This window comes from Diabrotica virgifera, chromosome 10 (genome assembly GCF_917563875.1).
Source record: "Diabrotica virgifera virgifera chromosome 10, PGI_DIABVI_V3a".
Taxonomy (NCBI): domain Eukaryota; kingdom Metazoa; phylum Arthropoda; class Insecta; order Coleoptera; family Chrysomelidae; genus Diabrotica; species Diabrotica virgifera.
The window spans coordinates 41,129,355-41,152,822 of NC_065452.1; the positions used below are offsets into that span (position 1 = coordinate 41,129,355).

Below are 23,468 nucleotides of genomic sequence, written 5' to 3' on the forward strand. Positions count from 1 at the left end.
CAGATCAAATAATGGTGTTAATTAAAATTAAGTCGCATTATTTTTTTCTACTTCGAGCTCTCGCAATTCATATAATTTCAGAATTCAAATTCAAAATTTTACCAGAAAAAACATTTTGCCGAAAATTCAAAGTATACCGCTAAGTTTAGTTTTTATCCTCTTTTCAAGTGCAGAATCCATTTAAAAAAAATATAATATACAAGGTGATATTTTTATGCCTGAATATTTTTCTAATATTTTTTAATCCAGTAACTTTAACTGATTGGTATGTGTAAAATTGTATAAGTATATATTATTTAAAAGTACTTACATTTAAGATGATCTCCCATATTTTCAGAAGAAGTTTCATAAAAATGACCCTTGGTGTCTGAATCCGTATTGGCCTTCTGTTCTGATTTGTCAATTTCGTTTAAATTCGATTGATACTTAGAGCCTGCAACAATAATATATGTCAGACATTGTTGTCCATATACAAAAATGGTTGCAATTTAAGAAATTCTTCTACAAAAATACACTGAGCGGCACAAAAAATGGCCACCCCACAAAATGGGTAATTTTTGATGTCGTGAATTTTCTAAATCTGTTGTCCGATTTAAATGATTTTTTTAACATTTTATAGCCTTATTATTTAACAATGTCACTGTAATAAAATTATTGCTAGACAGGTAAATGATCATTGTATACCGGGTGTACCAATTAAACGGTGTTTTATTCTCAAAGTTCACCACACCCTGTGTAATATTCTAGCATTTATAAAATATTGAAATTAAAACCCAACTATAGCCGCAGGTTTTCTTAACTTCTGTTTTTTGATTAATTCACTTATGTTGGATAATAAAAAAGTTAGGTACTTTAACAACTAGCCATGTTCTTCATTAATACAGGGTGTTTCTAAGTAAGTGCGACAAACTTTAAGGGGTAAATCTGCATAAAAACATAATGGCCGTTTGCTTTATAAACACATGTCGGCAAATGCTTCGTTTCCGAGATATTGGATGTTGAATTATTTTCTTACAAACTGACGATTTATTTATTGCTCTAAAACCGGTTGAGATATGTAAATAAAATTTGGTAGGTTTTAAGATAAAGTTATTGCACATTTTTTGACATACAATTAAGGATTTTATATTCTCCATTGGCGCGCATACGGGTAATATGACGGGTAATATTACCCGCATGCACACCAATGGTGAATATAAAATTCTTAGTTTTATGTCAAAAAATGTGCAATAACTGTATCTTAAAACCTACCAAATTTCATTTTCATATCTCAACCGGTTTTACAGCAATAAATCAATCGTCAGTTTGTAAGAAAATAATTCAACATCCAGTATCTCGGAAACGAAGCATTTGCCGACATGTGTTTATAAAGCAAACTGCCATTTTTTTTATGCAGATTTGCCCCTTAACGTTTGTCGCACTTATTTAGAAACACCCTGTATTAATGAAGAACGTGGCTAGTTGTTAAAGTACCTAACTTTTTTATTATCCAACATAAGCGAATGAATAAAAAAACAGAATGTTAAGAAAACCTGCGGCTATAGTTGGGTTTTAATTTCAATATTTTATAAATGCTAGAATATTACACAGGGTGTGGTGAACTTTGAGAATAAGACACAGTTTGATTGGTACACCCGGTATACAATGATCATTTACTTGTCTAGCAATAATTTTATTACAGCGATATTGTTAAACAATAAGGCTATAAAATGTTAAAAAGTCACTTAAATCGGACAACGGATTTAGAAAATTCACGACATCAAAAATTACCCATTTTGTGGGGTGGCCATTTTTTGTGCCGCTCAGTGTATTAAGAAGTATATCTAAAAGCAAATGCTTGACGATAATCAAAAGCATGCTTGAAGCATTTCTGTCATTAAGAGCATCTTCACAGATGGGACTATAAATGGGAATATAAATGTTCAAAAGACCAAATATATGTGTTGCACTGGGTCAAGCAACCTGACACCTACAATAATAATAATTGACCTAAAACTGGAAGGTATCGACACCTTCATATACAGTTGAGTCCACGAGTCTTTACCCGTACGTCATTAATACCTGGCGAGATAAAACACCTATTTGATAACTCAAATTCTAACCCGTAATAGGAGCAGTAGCTACTTACTCTCACTTGCTGTTGCTTAAATTTCAATTTACGACTTACCATCGACTTATTTCGTATGCTTTAAACGATAACGCACGGGTAAAGACTCGTGGACTCAACTGTACTTAGGCTCGCTACTAACTAAAGATAATAATGTCAGTGAAGAAATTAAAAGGATAATCTTCTTCTTCAAGTGCCGTCTCCTAATCGGAGGTTGGATATCATCATCACTATCTTTACTCTATCCACCGCTGCTCTAAAGAATTCTATAGAAATGCATCTAAGCCAGTCCCTTAAATTCTTTAACCATGACACTCTCCTTATTATACTCCTTCCGCCTCTTATCTTTGCCTTTATTATCAGTCATAGCATTTCATATCGCGGTCCCCTCATTACGTGTCCCAGATATTGTAACTTTCTTATTTTTCATAAACATAAAATCCTTTCTAAAAGGTATATTTGTTAAAATCCCTATACAGGGCTACATCAAAGACAGAACTAGTTTTCGATCGGTTGACCGATCATCATCAGTGCAATCTTAGAATCTACATGCAAGCCACCAAAGTAAAAATAACAGGGTAAAAACCCTTTACAATTGATCCGTCATCGGAACATATGACAAAGATGTGAATTATAACATGGATGATTAAGATATCCAATGTTTTTCGCCCGAGGTACCAATGAGCTTTCTTATTTTTATTGTGTTTATTATTTCGCATTCTTTAACCATTTCTCGCAATACTTCCGTGTTCGTTTTCCTCTGTGTCCATGCTATTCTAAGCATCCTTCTGTAACACCACATTTCAAATGACTGTAGCTTATTTATGTGTTCTTGCTTTAATGTCCAGCTTTCAAGTCCATATTGTAGTATCGAAAACACGTAGCATCTTAAAGCTCTTACTCTCAGTTCTAAGCTAAGGTCTTTGTTGCAGATAACTGTTTTCATTTTTAAAAACGCATTTCTTGCTATTTCTATCCTGGCCCTTATTTCTGTTGTTTGATCATTTTCCTCAGAAATCTAGGTTCCTAGGTATTTGTATTTATCAACCCTTTCTATCGGTACATTTCCCAAATGTATGCTAGTTTGTATGTTTGTTTTCTTAGTTATTATCATGTAGTTGGTCTTTTCTATATTCATTTTTAGTCCATATTCTTCACAGAAATTGTTTGTTTTGTTTAGTAGTAATTGGAGTTGTTCAGCAGAGCTTGCCACAATCACGGTGTCATCTGCATATCTTATGTTGTTAATAGATCTTCCGTTAATTATTATTCCTTCACTTTGAGATAGCAATGCTTCTTCAAAAATGGCTTCACTATATGAATTAAAGAATAATGGAGACATAATACATCCCAGCCGAACTCCTCTCCTGATTTCAATTTCTGGACTGGGTTCGTTATCTATTACAATTTGTGCTCTTTGATTCCAGTAAAGGTTTGTTATTATTCGTAAGTCCCTTTTGTCTATGTTTTTTGTCTTTAGAATTTGGACTAATTTTTCATGTCTTACTTTGTCAAAAGCTTTCTCAAAATCAACGTAACAAACATGCACATCTACATTCATGTCCATGCATCTTTGAGCTAACACATTAAAAGCAAATAACGCCTCTCTGGTTCCTAATCCGTTTCTGAACCCAAACTGACTATCATCTATTCCTTCTTCTAGTTTTTATTTATACGACCATGTATTATTTTCAAGAATAATTTGAGAATGTGACCTATTAATGATATTATTCTGTATTCACTGCAATCTTTAGCGTTTGTATTTTTAGGGATAGCACAAAAAGTTGAGAGTAGCATTGTTTTAGTATGTTTCCTGTTTTGTACACTGTGTTAAACAAGTCTATGATAATGTCTAAGGTTTAATCATTTAAAAAGAATAATAGTGCTCGCCAATAAGTTTTGCCATGGCTTAAGAAGACAGATGGCCTAAAAAATACCTAGTAAAATTACATTGACTGTCTATAAAACGCTAATAAGACCAGTGCTAACATATATGGTTCAGAAATTTTGTCACTTACGCTGAATGACCAAGAACTGATCAAACGTTTTGATCGAAAAATTCTAAGAAGAATATATAGAGGGATAAAAGAACAAGGTTTGTGGCGAAGGAGTTGTATAAAAGTTTTGGAGAACCTTATAAAAAGGAGGTATGCCTTAGACAGATAGGGCATGTAATCAGGCGACAGGAAGATGCAATAGTCAGAAAAGTTTTTGACCGAAGAGAGCCTATAGGACAACGACCAAGAGGAAGACCGAGACCATGACAAATTAGAAGACGATTTAAAGCTATTGGAATTAGAGCATGGAGAAGAGTTGCCAGAGACAGGGGCGAATGGAGTATTGTTCTGAAGAAGGCTTTGGCTCATAAAGAGCTGTAACGCCACTGATGATGATGATGATCTAAAAGCAAATGTAAATGTTTTAAGTTTTAAGAAAGAAAATTTATAAAAGGAGCTAATTTTGGTTGTCCTATTGCCCTAACTTTTATTTTTCTTCTATTTTCCGCAAACAACTTGAAGTTTATTCACATAAGTGCTACAAATCGTTAAGACTGATTGATATTCAGGTTGTTGTAGTATTGTCTCTCGAATATTTATTTATTCAGGTCTTTTGCTTTATGTTTTCTTCGTTTTTTCATCAGTTCAAGAATTTCTACGGTGATCCAAAATTTTGTTTTTTCTCCAAGTGATTTGAGGCTATTTTTTCAGCCGACAGAAATGCATGTTCAATTTTTCCCCATTAATATCAATATAGTCGCTTCGCTAAACTCAGACGCAACTGGCTAGATATTTTAGTCGATAATTTTTTTGTTTTTTGCCAATTTTGCAAAAATTGGCAAAATTACTAACTATTTAGTGATTATTAACTATTTAGTAATTATTTTTTGCCAATTTTACTAAAATTGGCAAAATTACCGACTAAAATATCTAGAAAGTTGCGTCTGAGTTTAGCGAACAGACTATAGTTACAGTTTCCGTATTATCTTCTTTAAATTTTCGAAAGTTCTCGTTTATTTCAAATTTAGTTTCCGCTTATGTATTGTCTTGTTTGAGCTGCCTTTTATCCATAATTTTCTTGGAGCTAGGGTTCTTCGTCTTTACTGTGGAGACCAAGAGCAGACAGAAGTAAAGGTAGACCACCTACACGATGGACAGACGACGTCAAAAAAAAAGGATAGCTGGAGATTGATTGCACGAAGCCCAAGACCGACAAAACTGGAAGAAATTAGGGGAGGCCTACGTTCAACATTGGATGCAGACGGCTAGATGATGATGACGGTTCTTTAGTCTTTAGTTTCACTTTAATTGTAGTGTAACGTTACAAACGTCACATCTTTGATATTTTATTTTTAAATAATTATTTTCTTTATTTTCTTTAATATTTCATTAGTAATAATTTTCTTCTATTTGTTTTACCTGTTTTCTTCGTTAAAACTCGTTGGCGCCCTCTTTTATTATCCTCTTTTGTTATCTTCTATTTAATATATCTATTTTCATCTAACATATAATTCATCATACTGAACGTACCCCGTATATTCTTACTCTGTAAGTATCTGTCTTAATACGGAACATGCCTACCTTTCTACAGTTCACGCTGTCATTTCAATTCTCAAAATGGTGGTGGTAATATTATAAAAGGCAATTACAGAGCTGATAATAACTATCTATTTCCAAATCAAATTTTCTCTTGGGGTAAGAATATTCATTATTATTTTTTCTTGTAATCACAGTTCAACATCTAACAGCTTTTTCTAATATTTTTTATATCTAACCTCCCATCTTAAAGAATGTGTTCTGATATTTTAGTTTTAAATATATCTTTTTAACTTACATATATGCTTTTAGTAATCAGATATTTAACTATTCTCCTCCTCTTGATTCCATTTAATGTATCCCTTGCCATCTGCTACTCTTTGAATACTTTTTGGCAAAGGGTACCTTTTCTTCTTGATGTCAAAACTTATACACGCATTATTCTTCTAGTTTTTGGGATAAAGATCACCGTCCTCCCTCTGGGAGCTTCAAGAATCCTCAAATCGCCGGCGATACAAGAACCACGGACATTTCATCCATACTGCAACCACATCACCTAGACTGCAACGACCAACTTCCGTAGGCCTGGTGGAATACAACACCTATAACCCCAGAGCCCGTTGCAGAACCAGCAGCAGTACCATTCGACATCAAGAAATTACCATCGAACCAATACCAAAAGCCATAAGCATAATCTACAAATTGTTAATTTTTGGCAAGAATTTGAATGTATTTGTTAATATATCTACTAAGTCATATTTTTATTATATCTTTATGAACAATAAACATGATTAGTTAAAAATATTGTTTTGTTTGCTTCATTCCGAATTTTCATATTTCATTTCTAAGATTAGGACAAGACGAATACACACCTCGAGAGACTGAGCTAGGTAAGGGTGTAACGGTGGCTATCTTGGATGATTGAGGTAATATTTTTGAATATTATTTCAATTAGCTGGGGTAGTCCATCGCTTATCTCGTTTCAGTAGATCAACCACATACATCAATTCGGTATTTACATCAACAGGTAGGTCTTTCATATGGAAGTTGCCAGCGTATTCTTAAGCAAGATTTACATTTTCATCCGTATCGTTTACATGCTTTCCATGAAATCATCCTAAACCAATACCCCCAAAGGCTAGCCTTCTGTAATTGGTTTCTGAACAATTTCAATAATGTTGATGATGTATTTGGCAAAACCTTTTTTACTGACGAATATTGGTTTCATCTTTCTGGGTACACAAATTGTCAGAATATGAGGATGTAGAGTACCAGATGCTACCGGATGGCGGTAGCGGGTAGGTACCCCTCTATGATCTCGATAAAGAGTAGACTTACTTCAGGGATTTAGCGTCCCTGCTCACGCGAACTTCTTGTTTTTCCTCCACTTCCTACGTAGAGGAAACCAGGCCTTAACCCCAGTATTATCCTATCCAAACCCCAAATTCTTTCCCTAATATCCCCCGCCCACCAACCCGTCTGGCCAGCGTGGTGGGTTATGGACAAAACCTCAAAAAATCCAAAATGTCGGTTTCAACAGAGATACGGAAGATACCCCAGGTGGGTAGGAAGTTTATTCCACAGTCCCACACCGAAACAACGGTCTGCCTCGAGGATTCTGGGCATTGAAAAAGAAGAACAACAAACCACTCCATATAGCAACGTACAACATCCGTTCCATAGCAAAAGACGAAAAACTCTACGAACTAGAAGAGGAATTGGGGAACATGAATTGGGATATAATGGGACTATCAGAAGTTAAAAGATGAGGTGAAGGGTATGTGGACTTACATTCAGGCAACAGACTCTATTATAAAGGCAATGAAGACTATACATTTGGTTGAGTAGTAATCAACAAGAAGAGAAAATCACAAATTCAAATAATTGACAGCATCTCAGACAGGGTTACATACATGATTTTAAAACTAAATCCAAAAACAAAATTAAAGATTGTGCAAGTTTATGCTTCAACTGAAAAAGCAACTGATGAAGAAATAAATACTTTTTACGAAGATCTTAAAAAAGCTATAGACACCAACAGAGAATCCAAAATAATAATAATGGGAGATTTTAACGCCAAAATTGGAAGTAAGATTGAAGACTCTGAAAGCAAGACTGGAAATTTTGGATTCGGCACAAGAAACACAAGGGGAGAAAAACTTATGGAATTTTTGGAACAAGAAAACATGTATGTTATGAATACCTTCTACAAAAAGAAACCTAACAGAAAGTGGACATGGGTTGCACCTAACGGAACCACCAAAAATGAAATAGACTATTTTCTCTCAAACAACAAAAGAGTATTTGAAAACGTAACAACAATAAACAACGTAACAACGGGTAGTGACCATCGTATAGTTAGAGCAAAAATAAATATTAACATGAAAGAAGAGAGAAAAAGAATATTTAAAAAAACAACGATCGATGCCTTTAAACTAAAAACAAATGAAGAGCAATTCCGAGAGATCTTAGCGGATTAGTTCGAATATGATCCTTCACATAATCAAGATCAAATTGACGAAATTAACAAAAACATAAATAAGAACCTTCTCGAAGCCGGACTACAGGTCGCAAAAAAACAAGGACTAAAGAAGACAAAATAACCAACGGAACCAAACAACTAATGACGAAAGAAGACAACTACTAGCGCAAAACAAACGCCATACTCAAGAATACATAGAACTTAATAAAACAATTGGAAAAGAACTAAAACGCTACATAAAAAATGGAACGAAAACTTAATAGAGCGAGTCATTGAACACAACAGAGGCTTAAAATGTCCCGCACTGGGCGTTCAAAAAATCATCAAAATGAAAGACGCCAATAATAAGGAAGAGAAGGACAAATATAAAATAATAAAAATAATCGAAGACTTCTACAAAAGCTTGTACAGCTCGCAATGCCAGCCTAATGAATCAACAAAGGAGAACGTCAAAAGAAAAATAAAAAACGTGGGATCAGAAGTACTACCAAGGATTCGAAATAGAAAGAACTTTAAAAGAACTAAAAATTAATAAAGCTCCAGGACACGACGGTATAATTGCCGAGCTCTTGAAAACAAGCAAAACAGTAACAATCCCCATACTAACAGAGCTATTTAATAAATGTTTCCATAACAGCAAGATCCCTAAAGACTGGAACGAAAGTCTAGTAATACTTTTACACAAAAAAGGGGACAAATGTGACCTAAAGTATTATAGACCTATTTCGTTGCTCAGTCAGGTATACAAACTATTTATGAGAATTATTAACAACTGGTTGACCTACAAAATGGACAGTTACCAACCAGTGGAACAGGCTGGCTTCCGCAAAGGATATAGTACATCAGACCACCTGCTGAAAATGAGAACATTGATAGAGAAGGCAAATGCATACCAACTACCCGTATTCCTTGCTTTCGTAGCCTATGAAAAGGCGTTTGATAGTATAGAGATATGGGCCATAGAACAAGCTACTAATAATTGTAGAATAGATTTGAGATATAGACAGCTAATGCATAATATATATGAAAATGCAACTATGATAGTACAACTAGACGAAAATACAAATCCCATCCCCATTAAGAGAGGCGTGAGAAAAGAAGACGTAATAGAGCCAAAGCTTTCAACCTAGCCATAGAAGACGTCTTCAAAACGACAAATTGGTCAACCTATGGCATTAACGTTAATGGCAAGAAGCTAAAACACCTCAGATTCGCTGACGACATTGTGATTATAGCAGCTCATTCGAGGAACTGCAAATTATGATGGAGGAACTCGCAGGCAGCTCCCAATACGTCGGCCTGAAAATGAACATGAGAAAAAAAAATAATGACAAACACGGATGACCCCAGACGTATAACTAAAAATGGCAGTGAGAAAGAAAAAGTCCAGGAATATATTTACCTAGGCCAAGTCCTGAAACTTGACAAAGAAAACCAAAGTTCGGAAATTACTAGGAGAGCAAGACTAGCATGGGCAGGATTTGGAAAACATAGTTGGATACTATTGAGGGAACAAAACCCCCCATAAAATTTTTATGGGGTGGAAAAATTTCACTATAATTTAGTTTTAAGATGCTCCTGCCATAAGAATCATACATATCCATTTTCAATAAAAAATCTCCAATAGTTTTCGATGTATTGAAAAAAATCGATTTTCATTTTGTAACTTCAAAGGGCTGTAACTTTTTTTGTGTACACTTTTGTACTAAGGTAAGTTGGATTCAATCAATTTATTTTTGTCCCCGGAATGCGTGATTTAATTTATGACATACCTTTTTGAAACACCCTGTATATTTACACTTGGATTCTGTGATATATGACTCCCTGCGATTTCTTTCTGTTATCACATTTAAAAAAATTGATTCTAAAAACTCCTGTAGCGGATTTGCAAGTTTTTTGACTAAAAATAGGCAATCATATTGAAGAATTAAATAATACTCCGTGGGTCCTAAACAATGTTATAGACTCAATGAGAAGAAGAGATACGTTATATAGAGATGTTGGTGGGGGACATATACAGCATCTTCTTTGATTCTATGTATTATTGTTATCTGCTTATAATTTTGTAATTTTTTTTATTTTTTATTAAATTTTTCTGTTAAAAAAGAAAGCTTAAGTTGAGTGTTTTCAAAATGCACAATGCCATTTTGACTTTATACTGCAAATTTTTGATGAATGATTCTTAAGTTACCTTTATCCGAAATGTGAGAGACTGAAAGAGAATTTCCATAAGCAGAGCCGTTTCCTTTGCTCCAAAAGTCCTTGGAAGAGTCAGTAGTTGGAGGCCTTGACGAAGATGTTGGAGGTGACGAAGCTGTAAAAAAAGAAACAAGTTAAGTCAAAACTTCAAAGATATTCAACTTGAATTACAAATTCCATTCCCATTGGTACATACGCAGCTGAAACATAGACTCTCAAAAATTGACAGAAATGAGATCGAAACCTTCGAAATGTGAGTTTACACAAGTATTCGATGTGTGTCCTGGACAGAATACAGAACCAACCTGCCAATTCTGGAAGAGGTTCATGTAAAATACAGGCTATTAAAAAAACTAAACACAGCATATCTAAATGACGTCAGCCACATAGCCAGAAGCGCGAGGACCAAAGGCAGAAGGCCGAAGATCAGGTGAAAGATCTCCAAGAAGAACGAATCGACTTCCAATTTACATCTTATAGGTTCTTTACTGGTTACTATTGTTCTAGTATTCTGAGTTGAAATAGTCATGGTAAATTGTTTTACCGTTGTATTAAATCTGTGAACTCATCTTTAAAGCCTATCTCCATTTTGAGCTATCAATTTTGCATCGTCTGCGTGGGATAAGGTAAATAACCCTTGAAGGCATTGAGGCATTGAAGAGAAATATAGCACATATTTTATTTAATAAAATCTTGAATTCAATAACCTGATGACATTGTATAGTCAGGTTTGTTATGATAAAAATATATACAGTATGTCCCTGCCCTGTAAGTTGGAACCATATGGAAAACTTTTTTATTATTATTTTACGAAAAAAAGTTATTCTTCATAAAAAGCTCTGCATGGTCTAAAACCTAAGATTCAACCATCACATATCAAATTTTATGAATATTATACGAGGTAGGTATGTCAAAATTATGAATTTCACTCAAGCAAGAGTAAAATAGCTTTATTTTTCACAATATTGAAAATTGTTATTTTGAAAAGTTGTTTGGAATTAAGAATTATATTCTCATATGCAATTTCATTCTTCCAACTAAAAAAAATGAACATTTTTTTTTAATATGGATAACCAACATTATTTTCAGTTATTTCAATTATGATAACTCTTTTATTATTAATTTTACGAAAAACAGTTATTCTTTATAAAATGTTCTGCATGGTCTAAAACCTAAAATACAACTATCTTATATCAAATTTCATCAATTTTATACGAGGTATGTCAAAAATATGAATTTCACTCAAGAGTAAAGTAGCTTTATTTTTCACAATATTGAAAATTGTTATTTTGAAAAGTTGTTTGGAATTAAGAATTATATTCTCATATGCAATTTCATCCTTCTAATTAAAAAAGAATTTGAAAATTTTTCTTTAATTATGGATAACCAACATGATTTTCAGTTATTTAACTCTTTTATTATTAATTTTACGAGCAACAGTTATTCTTTATAAAATGTCCTGCATGGTCTAAAAACTTAAATTCAACTATCTTATATCAAATTTTATCAATTTTATACGAGGTATGTAAAAAAATATGAATTTCACTCAAGAGTAAAGTAGCCTTATTTTTCACAATATATTTTGAAAAGTTGTTTGGAATTAAGAATTATATTCTCAAATGCAATTTCATCCTTCTAATAAAAAAAAATAGAAAATGTTTCTTTAATTATGGATAGCCAATATTATTTTCAGTTATTTCAATTATGATAACTCTTTTATTATTAATTTTTCGAAAAACAGTTATTCTTTATAAAATGTTTTGCGTGGTCTAAAACCTAAAATACAACTATCTTATATCAAATTTTATCAATTTTTTACGAGGTATGTCAAAAACTGTGAATTCGCCTAAGAGTACTTAAATAAAATACCGTTATTTATCACAATATCGAAAATTGTGATTATGTAAATTTGTTTAGAACTAAAAACCATATTTCAATCTCATATTAAATTAGATCAATTTTATACGAGATATGTCAAAAATGATGAATTTCGATCAAGAATAAAGTACCTTTATAGTTTAGAATATTTCAATAAGAAGGATGTAATTACATATTGAAATATGGTTTTTAGTTCTAAACAAATTTACATAATCACAATTTTCGATATTGTGATAAATAACGGTATTTTATTTAAGTACTCTTAGGCGAATTCACAGTTTTTGACATACCTCGTATAAAATTGATAAAATTTGATATAAGATAGTTGTATTTTAGGTTTTAGACCACGCAAAACATTTTATAAAGAATAACTGTTTTTCGAAAAATTAATAATAAAAGAGTTATCATAATAATTGAAATAACTGAAAATAATATTGGCTATCCATAATTAAAGAAACATTTTCTATTTTTTTTTATTAGAAGGATGAAATTGCATTTGAGAATATAATTCTTAATTCCAAACAACTTTTCAAAATATATTGTGAAAAATAAGGCTACTTTACTCTTAAGTGAAATTCATATTTTTTTACATACCTCGTATAAAATTGATAAAATTTGATATAAGATAGTTGAATTTAAGTTTTTAGACCATGCAGGACATTTTATAAAGAATAACTGTTGCTCGTAAAATTAATAATAAAAGAGTTAAATAACTGAAAATCATGTTGGTTATCCATAATTTAAAAAAAATTCAATTTTTTTTTTCAATTAGAAGGATGAAATTGCATATTAGAATAAAGTTCTTATTTCCAAACCACTTTTCATAATAACAATTTTCAATATTGTGAAAAATAACCCTACTTTACTATTAAGTGAAATTCATATTTTTTGACATACCTCGTATAATATTCATAAAATTTGATATCTAATGGTTGAATCTGAAGGTTTTTGGCAATGCAGAGCTTTTTATGAAAAATAACTTTTTTCGTATAATTAATAATAAAAATAAAATTTAACTTGAAGTTAAACACTCCCTGGTTAGTCAGAGGCGGCTCTAGCCCATGTAGCGCCCGTGTGCAATCGATGCCCTGGCGCCCTTCGCTTGACGCGCAGTCAAAATGGAATAGTCGAATAGGTACCTATAATACCTAGTACCTGTACTAATAGTACATAGAGTATTAGAGGGTATTAGGTACGCTTATAATGTAAACAAAAATCCAGATGCAAATAGTGCAATATTAAATTATGTCGGGAGCCAATAAGTATTCACGGCGTCAGAACAACCTACCCAAATCTTTTAAAAATATTTAATTAAAAATAAACTTTTTTATCTATGAGGTATAGAGGAAAATTGGTTGAGGAAATTTGACAGGTTTGAGTACACGAGTAAATAGTACCTTTAGGAAGGAATTTGTTAGATGAATAAAAAAGAACAACTTTGTGATTATTAAAAAAAAAAAAAGAATGTGTGTGTACTTTGTACGCACGTAAGAAGATATTCTTCTATTATATAATAGGTAATTTAAACGAAGTAAATATACTTAAAAGGTTATTTGTACTTATTTTATTTAAAAATCAAACTAACTTTCTTATCTACCACTTTCAAAAAAGAAGAATATCTTCAAAAATTATATAATAATATACTTACAATCATAAAATCTATAAAAAAAAAATAAAAAAATAATAACTTGCTTGGGGCTCGAACCCACTTCACGTCTACCGCGCCGTACGAAAGCTGACGGCATTTCAAACTAGACCACATTCGCGTGTACGTCATGTGGGAATATACACAAACTAAATGTTTACACCATAAATTTATATGAATTTAATAAAATTATTAGTTTGATTTTTGTCAAAATAAAATACAATAAAATATAGAGTAAGAAAAAAATATATGAGATGAAGATTTGTAGAAAGTTTGTTCGTAATCAGATTATGTAAATTAAAGCATTGCCTACTAATAGGTAACTACATTATTTTGTTTACATTTTCCAAATAGATAGGTATTGAAACTATTAGGTATTTCCAACTGAAACATTTAGAATTACGTACCTGCGGCTTTTCAAAACTATTTAAAAAGTCACTATAATTATAAATTTGATTTTATTTCTGTCCACACATCAATAAGAACTAATATTATACAATATTTTTGTTTACCGATAATCTCCATATTGAACAATTATTGACAGATCATTTCAAAATTTCAACACCCAATTAGAGCCCCTATAACCACTAATACCATACTGTCGGTGTGCGCATGCGCGGGGATCAATCAAATTTTACCCTCAATCGATTCGCCGCTAAAGAAGAATATCTTCAAAAAAATTAATTAATAAATATTAAAGGACGCACATAGGCACTTACTACAACATATAATAATTATAATTATTATACAAAAGATACTTTTCGTGCTTTTGAATTAGCAAAATCTTGAAATAATATCACTTACTTTGATTTTTATTTCATGTTCAATACTTACTAGTGATAAATTTGTCAATCGACTAAGACAATGTTGACCTTAGATAATTTTGAATTATTTTTAATTTAGAAAATGATCTTTCACTGTGCGCTACTGTCTCTGGCAATTTGAGGTAAATTCTAAGAGCAGTGAACACATTTGGGAACACTGAATGTAATAATGTAATTATTTATTTGTATACAAGTAATTTAAAATGTAGCTGGACCTTGAATGCTGCATCAATGAAAAACTAGAACCATTTGAGCTGTGGGTGTACAGAAGAATTCTGAAAATATCGTGGACAGAACACGTCACTAACAAAGAGGTTCTGAGAAAGCTGAAAAAAAGAAATGGAAATCTTAAATTCCATCAAAACAAGAAAATTGGAATATCTCTGTCATATTACACATGGAGAGAGATACAACTTGCTCCAATTGATTATGCAAGGAAGGATTCAAGGAAAAAAAGCATAGGGAGACGCAGAATATCGTGGCTGCGCAACCTGAGAGAACATTTCAGAGCAGTCGTCTCTAAAATCCGAATAGCTATGATGGTTGCCGACCTCCGTCGCGGATATGGCACTTAGAGAAGAAGAATTTAAAATATCCAAAGGTGTAGTAGAATCATCGATAAAGATTGGTAATATAATTGTATTTCATTAAAGAGCTCAAACCTATCTACATCTAAAGAGCCAACATGACACAATATGCTCTTTTTGTATCTAATTCTAAATCCTTCCAGTCTTTTAATTTTTGAAGGACCGAAAAATGTCACTATTTTGCTTTAAAAGTTTGAAGCGTTCGTCAAACTTAGTATAATTGCGATATCTAATAGGTAATAGTAAAAGTTTACTAATGTATTTTGGCGTCAGTTACGGATTCATCTTCCGCCTTATAATTAAAAAATTTCATATTTTATAATTTTATGTTGAAACAAAGTAAAGGACACAGGACCCGCTCTTTGGCGCTTGGCGCCCCCAACATCTCGGCGCCCCCAACATCTCGGCGCCCGTGTGCACCGCACACCCTGCACAATAGGTAAAGCCGCCTCTGTGGTTAGTAGATGGTATATTTTAATAAAAATTTAAAATTTTTAAAAATCCAAAAGGATTACGTTCAAAACGTTTTCGGACTTATCAGTCCATCATCAGTGAACTCCCTGTCCTCGCAAAATAGCCACAATGCCAAACACTGGTTAAGTTATATGTTCCAACTAGATAGTAAAAAGTATAAAATAGTTTGGCTTAAAGTGGATGCCAATGGATTACTTCCAGCAACATGATGCTCTACTGCTTTACGTTAAAATATTTTTTGTTATTAGGTCCTCATTGAGCCACGTTTAGTCTGTCGTAATAAAAAAGTTTTCCATATTAACTTACAGGTACATACTGTATAAGCAACGTCTCGTGATATAGGATTATTATTATATTTAGCTGACCAGTTTTATGTAGAATTCCTAAAATTTATGGATGAACAAGGAATAAAATGGATAACAACTGTATTCAACAAAATATACGTAACTGAAAAAATACCCCAAAGCTGGTTAAAGTCGACCTTCGTAACTTTACCCAAAAAAGTAAATGCCAAGACATGCGAAGACTACAGAACAGTTAGCCTAATGAGCCACTTACTCAAAACGTTTCTGAAAGTGATGCACGACAGAATATATAAAAAATGCTAAGAACAGGTATCATGGACGCAGTTTGGATTCCGCGATGGCTTAGGCACCCGGGAGGCTCTATTCGGTGTCCAAGTGCTTATGCAAAGATGCAGGGATGTTGACTGTGACATGTATATTTGTTTTATCGACTATAAAAAGGCGTTTGATAGAGTAAAACATGATAAACTCATAAACATCTTGAAAGAAGCGGGAGTAGATGATAGAGACTTGAGAATTATATATAATTTGTATTACAACCAAACTACCAATATTAAAGTGGATGACCAATTGACAGAGGCAGTCTCCATAGATAGAGGAGTGAGGCAAGGATGCATCCTGTCCCCGGTGTTGTTTAATATATACTCTGAATGTATCTTCGAGCAAACGCTGGGAGAACTACAGGAAGGCGTATTAGTCAATGGAGTGCGTCTGAACAACATTAGATATGCCGAAGACGCTGTAGTTTTTGCAGACAGTCTAGATGGTTTGCAAAGAATAATGTCGCGCATATCAGATATAAGTAGAGAATACGGACTTGATCTCAATACGAAAAAAACAAAGTACATGGTAGTCAGTAAGGGCTAAATATTAAATACACAGCTTTTGGTTAACCAACAACTAATTGACAGGGTCGACAGCTACACATACCTTGGTACCAACATAGACAGCCAGTAGGACCACTCAAGTGAAATAATACAACGCACAGGAAAAGCGAGATCAGCGTTCATAATGATGAAGTCTCTTTTCAGAAGCCACAATTTATCTCTTGCTACTAAAATCTCTATCATCAGATGCTATGTATTTTCTACGTTATTATACGGAGTAGAGGCCTGGATACTTTCCGAGGCTTCTTTGAGAAAACTCGAGGCATTCGAGATGTGGTGTTACAGGCGCATTTTGAGAATTTCGTGGGTGGATCGTGTGACTAATGTTGAGGTTCTACGTAGAATAGGCAAGGAATGCGAGATTATTAACACAATCAAAGAACGCAAACTAGAATATCTTGGTCATGGTATGAGGAATGAACAAAGATAGGGCTTGTTGCAACTCATTCTTCAAGGCAAGGTATTTGGAAAGAGAGGACCAGGGAGAAGAAGAATATCTTGGCTTCAAAACCTGAGAAAGTGGTTTAATACATCGACAACCGGACTATTCAGAATAGCAGCAAGCAAAGTTAGGATAGCCATGCTGATCGCCAACATCCGGAATGGATAGGCACCTTAAGAAGAAGAAGATTATATTTAGTATTTACTCCAGAAATGCCGATAGACATGGTTGGTCGCGACCTACGCTGACTATCATAGCGTAGATTGTGATATGTTATTGTTTATGTATACCTACTATGAATCGAATACCTACTGTTGTAGTTAAAATATAATATTGTCAGAATAAACGAGTTTTATTAAACGTTTAATTAATTAAGTCTCAAAAGAAAAGTCTTTGATCAGTGTGTGTTGCCAGTACTTACCTATGGTGCAGAAACTTTAACAATAACCAAAAAAGTAAGAAATAAAATTTGTGTTACCCAAAGAGCCATGGAACGCTCAATGCTAGGCATTTCTCGTCAGGATCGAATTATGAACAGGGAGATAAAACGGAGAACAGGAGTGACGGATGCCATAGAAATAATTATGAGTCTAAAGTGGAACTGGGCTGGACACATAACTAGAATCTCAGATAACAAATGGACACAGCGAATAATACACTGGAGACCAAGACAAGAAGAATATCGAAGTAGAGGTCGTTCGCCAACCAGATGGTCTAATGACATAAAACGGATCGACAAAAACTGGATACAAACAGCACAAAACAGAAATGGATGGAAAAGACTGAAGGAGACCTATCTCCAGCAGGGGATAGATCCGGGTTAAATGATGATGATAAATTAATTAAGGAATAAAGCCACTTAATCCTAATCCAACCACCAATCCTATTTACCACATGCGTAACAGAAAATTTTAAAAGTCAAAGTTTTCAACCTTATAGAAATATTAAAAATATTGAAAAATATTAAAAAATTTTTAATATTTAATATTCCTAAAAGATATTTAATTGAAAACTTATTGGACCATTTTCCTGGTAACACCTCCATGGCTTCTAAAAATTGCAAGCCAGATGGATGCTGAAGCGAAGAAGACAAGAAGGAATTCTAAAGCTTGCAATTCACGACCCTGCCTGTTCAGCTGGTAAATTTCAACGGAAAATGGACCTATGTTACTTAAAGGAGTAAAACTAATATAAAATAAAATAAAAAAAAATAAAAATGATTAATTTCATTATACCCCATTTTGTATCCTCTTCCTTTATTGACGTTCTTTATGACTTCACCCATGATTGGATTGAATAGCATAGTGCTAGTTAATCCCCCTATCTTATTCCATTGTCTATATCTATAGGTTCCGTAAGTGAGCCCTCCATTCTGACTTCCATCTTGTTATTTTGAGAGAAGTATTTAATTGTTTTGATAATGTCCAGCGGGATCACTTTTTATTATACAAGACCTGTATTAAATCATTAAGTTTCACTCTGTCAGATACCTTCTTCAAGTCAATCAAACATAGAAATGCGCGTCTATTATATTCTAATGCTTTCTCTGTAATCTGTTTTGTGACGAATATTGAATCTGTACAGGGTGTCCCAAATTGGTATGTTTTGCAGTGTATACCGAAAACTACAGGATATAGAAAAAAAGTAGTTAAGATGTCATGACTCCTTTTTTCGTTAAGTAACGATTGCCAAATCAAATCATCAATAGCTCTTCACATTATCGAGATACTGGGCGATTATTGAAAAATATCGAAAACGACATTGTTACAGATCTTCTTTATTAAGAAATATTTTAAAAAACTTTATAGGAACTTTTGATAGATATATTATGGACGGATTCAGTGGCGTACAAAAAACTTTTTTAGGGGGTCTCGCTGAGGAAATATAAACCATACTTTTGTCTTTTTAAATGGGACACCGTGTATATTTTAATATTTTTCGTTTACCTTTTTAATTCTCTTTCATTTGATACGACATATCATATATCTATTTTCAGTCGTTGGAGCTACCGTGCAAATAAATTGTTTATAGTTGTCGTCAGGTTAAAGGCACTTAAAAATAAAACACTCGGTAACGTATTTTAACATTTTAATATTAGGGTACCTACCAATCCTTGACATTTTTATTTAGCAAAAATAAAATCCATCAACTTAAAAAATAGGAATAACGAATTTACCAACAACAAAAAACTACTTAACTACAAGAATTAATTTTACAAAAATAATAACATTAACATAAACCAACAAACAACAATCATAAACAACGTAACAACTATAATTAATTTTACAAAAATATGAAAATTATAATAAATGTTCAAAATACTCCCCGTTTTGTTGTAATAATAATTGACACCTTTTTCTTACAGATCTTACACAATTGAGTATATACACTGGTTCTATTTTTCTAAATGCTTGATGAATGCTTTGAAATAATTCTTCCTTGGTGTTAAATTCAGTTTTATAAATATTGTTTTTTAAAAATCCCCATATAAAAAAATCAGGAGGATTTAGTTCTGGTGAACGAGGGGGCCACCTAACAGGACTATAAGTTCCAATCCACCGATTATGAAATTTTTCATTTAAATAATTTCCAACGAATTCTGCATTATGGGCAGGTGCTCCATCTTGTTGGAACCAAAATGTATTCCGATCAGTCAAATATTCCTCATCAAAAATGTCATTTAAATTCATTTCTAAGGTATCTACATATCCGGCAGCAGTTAGTTTATCGTCAAATACGTGATAAACTAATTTATTATACTTAACACAACAACTAACGTTAAAACCGAATCTACCTTGCCTCCTGATCCCTTGAACTAAGTGGGAATTTGAGTCATTCCAATATAGTTCATTGTGTCGGTTAAATATTCCTGCACTGGATATGCGAGCTTTATCGCTAAATATTACCTTGGAATAAAAATTTGGATTTTCATTACATTTTTCTATATACCATTCTGCAAATTGTATCCTTCTCAAATAATCGTTGTTAGGATATAATTTTTGTCGGACATATGTACGATAAGGCTTAAATTTATGTTTCTTTAAAATTCTCCCAGCACTTGTCTTTGGAATACCTATTTCCTTCTTAATTTGACGTAAAGAAGTTTTATGGTATGCGAGTATATAACCCAGCGTATTTAAAACTCTCGCTTCATTATTTTTTTCATACTGACGCCGTGGTTTTACGAAACATCCATACTGTAATAAATAATAATTTGAATTAAGCTTTTTAAAAATTCTCTTGTCTGGTTGCCTTCTTTCTGGATATCGTTGAAAATATAATTCAGATGCAGCAATAACATTCTTTTGACATTCAATGTATGCCAAATGCATATCGTATTTTTCATAATTTTCAAAATTCATGTTTTTGTTGACAATACTTTAGGTGGCAATATTAATTCTGACAGATAACACAGATGACACATGTTTTGTTTTATTTTCCATGCCAACATTACCAAAGCCTACTCGATGAAATGAACATTCTTAAAAGATGTAACAATATGCCATTTTAGATAGAAAGTATAAAAGACAATAATAATATATTGGGTAAAAAAATTAGAAATTGAAACGAAAAAGGTAATAAAATACAGTGTATTCTATTTCGTGATAATTTTATTTATAAAATATGGAATCAACAATTTAAAAATAAAAATTCTCTTTGAACCAATAATAAGTAGTTAAGTATTTACTTTATTATCAAGTTAGGTAGGTACTGATTTCATTTTAATAAATAAATTTAATAAAACTATCAAGGATTGGTACCCTAATATTAAAATGTTAAAATACGTTACCGAGTGTCTTATTTTTAAGTGCCTTTAACCTGACGTCAACTATAAACAATTTATTTGCACGGTAGCTCCAAAAACTGAAAATAGATATATGATATATCATATCAGATGAAAGAGAATTAAAAAGGTAAACAAAAAATGTGAAAACATACAGGGTGTCCCTGTGGTATATTATGAACCCTCTGTATAAATCATAATTTAAATATGATGTTATTAACCTTTAGGGTATTGAACATACATAAAAACAATAGCTTATAGTTTGTATCACATGTTTATTACGAGTGAACTTGAACTATATTTGTTATGGTTCAGATAGGTATAAAAACACGCTGAGCAATCAGTATGGATATAGATATACAAATAATTATTAGAAGTTAGTATGTAGTAAGGCGAGGCGCTATGAATCATTAATGTTATTGTTTAGATATTGGATACCAGTGAATAAAATATAATGTATAGTAAGACGTGTTTAGTCTTTTTAATTAATTAGAACCAGAAGGCAGTAACAACACACTATTTAATACATGGCTGATCCTGCAGATTAGAGGAGGTCTTCTGAAAGGAGCAGAGATGGCGGTAACAAATTGGAAACGGAGACGGCGAAGATGGACCAGGACGAAGATGCAGAGAACCCAGGGAACAAAGACAAAGTGATAAAATGTAAGTAAGAATGTCTATCTTTATTAAAAATGCTTCCCTCGTTTTTATATTATTATTGAACATTGAATATTTATCTTTGCTGATTTTTTAATAATTTATGAAGTATCGATTTTTTTTTAACTATGAATTTTGAAACATGAAGTGATTTTTTGAATTGAATATTTTTATCGAAGTTTATTATATATGCTATTATTGAATTTTAATTGAATTTTGAATTTTTATTGAATTTATTTGAAAAATCTATCCGATTTCGATTTTTAGTCCGGTTATTTTTGAATATTTTATGGAATCTCGAATTTTTTTATGGTTAATTTATTAATTTAAATATGGTTTATATTTCCTTAGCGAGACCCTCTAAAAAAGTTTTTTGTACGCCATTGAATCCGTCCATAATATATCTATCAAAAGTTCCTATAAAGTTTTTAAAAATTTTTCTTAATAAGGAAGATCTGTAACCCTGTCGTTTTCGACATTTTTCAATAATCGCCCAGTATCTCGATAATGTGAGGAGCTATTGATGATTTGATTGGGCAATCGTTACTTTAACGAAAAAAGTAGTCATGACATCTTAACTACTTTTTTTTTCTATCTCCTCTAGTTTTCCGTATACACTGCAAACCATACCAATTTGTACACGACCTTCCCCCAGGGAAACCTTGTTGCTTATATGTTAAGTTGCTGATTTTTTCGTTTTTGTAAAATTTTACCTGCAGCTTTTCCCTTTTTAGTTTTTAAGTGTTTTTTGTACTTCATGCTTGCTTATGTGAATTTCTTCGTTTATGGTAATTTCTGATCTTTGTGGTGCCAATATCATTTGTTGTTCCTTTGTATATAACTTTTTGAGATAGTCAGTCGATACATCTTTGTCGATGTGTTGTGGATCTGTTAAATCCTTCACCTCTGATTTTTAACTTCTTATATCTCCATTTCTTTTAAAAAGCGATCCCAGTGCTCGTTTTTAATTATTCTTATAAGTGCATGTGTTTCATTTCTTATTCTCTTGTAATCTTCGTACACTTGTTGTGTCTTATTTAACATGTAGATCAAATAAGGTTTTATTTTTCCTTGCATTTTTCTTTTACCTCTGTAAAGAAACACGGAAATGAATATGCACTTTTAGAGGTCGAACAACAAGCAGGATTCCGAGCAGGAAGATCCAGCATCGACCACATCTTCACCAATTCAACGAAAAAACAGTAGCCAGGTACAGAGAAATATATCTACTATTCGTCGATCTAAGACATATGATACCGTACCACTGTGTAAATTGTGGCAAGTAATGGAAAAATCCCCTATTAATACAACTTTAATAAAAGCAGTGCAAAAATTGCACAACATTCAAGCAAACGTAAAAAATCAACAAACATTATCCGATAGTTTCATGGTGAATAAGGGACTACGACAGGGTTGAATTTGTCTTGAATAAATGACATAAATCGTGTTCTGGCATGGGGATACAGCTAAACGACGACTTAACACTATACACACTACATTTTGCTGACGATCAGGTGGTGATTGCCCAGTATAAAGATGATGTATTATTTATGACAAGCTGTTTCAAGAATACAAAAAATGGGACCTATTACGTCAATATAGAGAAAACCAAATATATTTGTATAGGAGGAGATAAACATGAGTTACAACTAGAAGATGATATG

At 32.5% G+C, this 23,468-nt stretch overlaps 1 protein-coding gene across 1 annotated transcript in view; it reads right to left on the reverse strand.

The window, feature by feature from the left end:
- LOC126878576 (lachesin-like) overlaps nt 1–23,468 on the reverse strand; it is a 642,328-nt gene that overhangs the window by 7,643 nt on the left and 611,217 nt on the right. Inside the window, exons 8-9 of the mRNA XM_050641374.1 lie at nt 10,314–10,436; nt 311–433 (exon numbers count right to left, since the gene is read on the reverse strand). Of these exons, the coding sequence (XP_050497331.1) occupies nt 311–433; nt 10,314–10,436 (246 nt within the window). The remainder of the gene's footprint in view (nt 1–310; nt 434–10,313; nt 10,437–23,468) is intronic.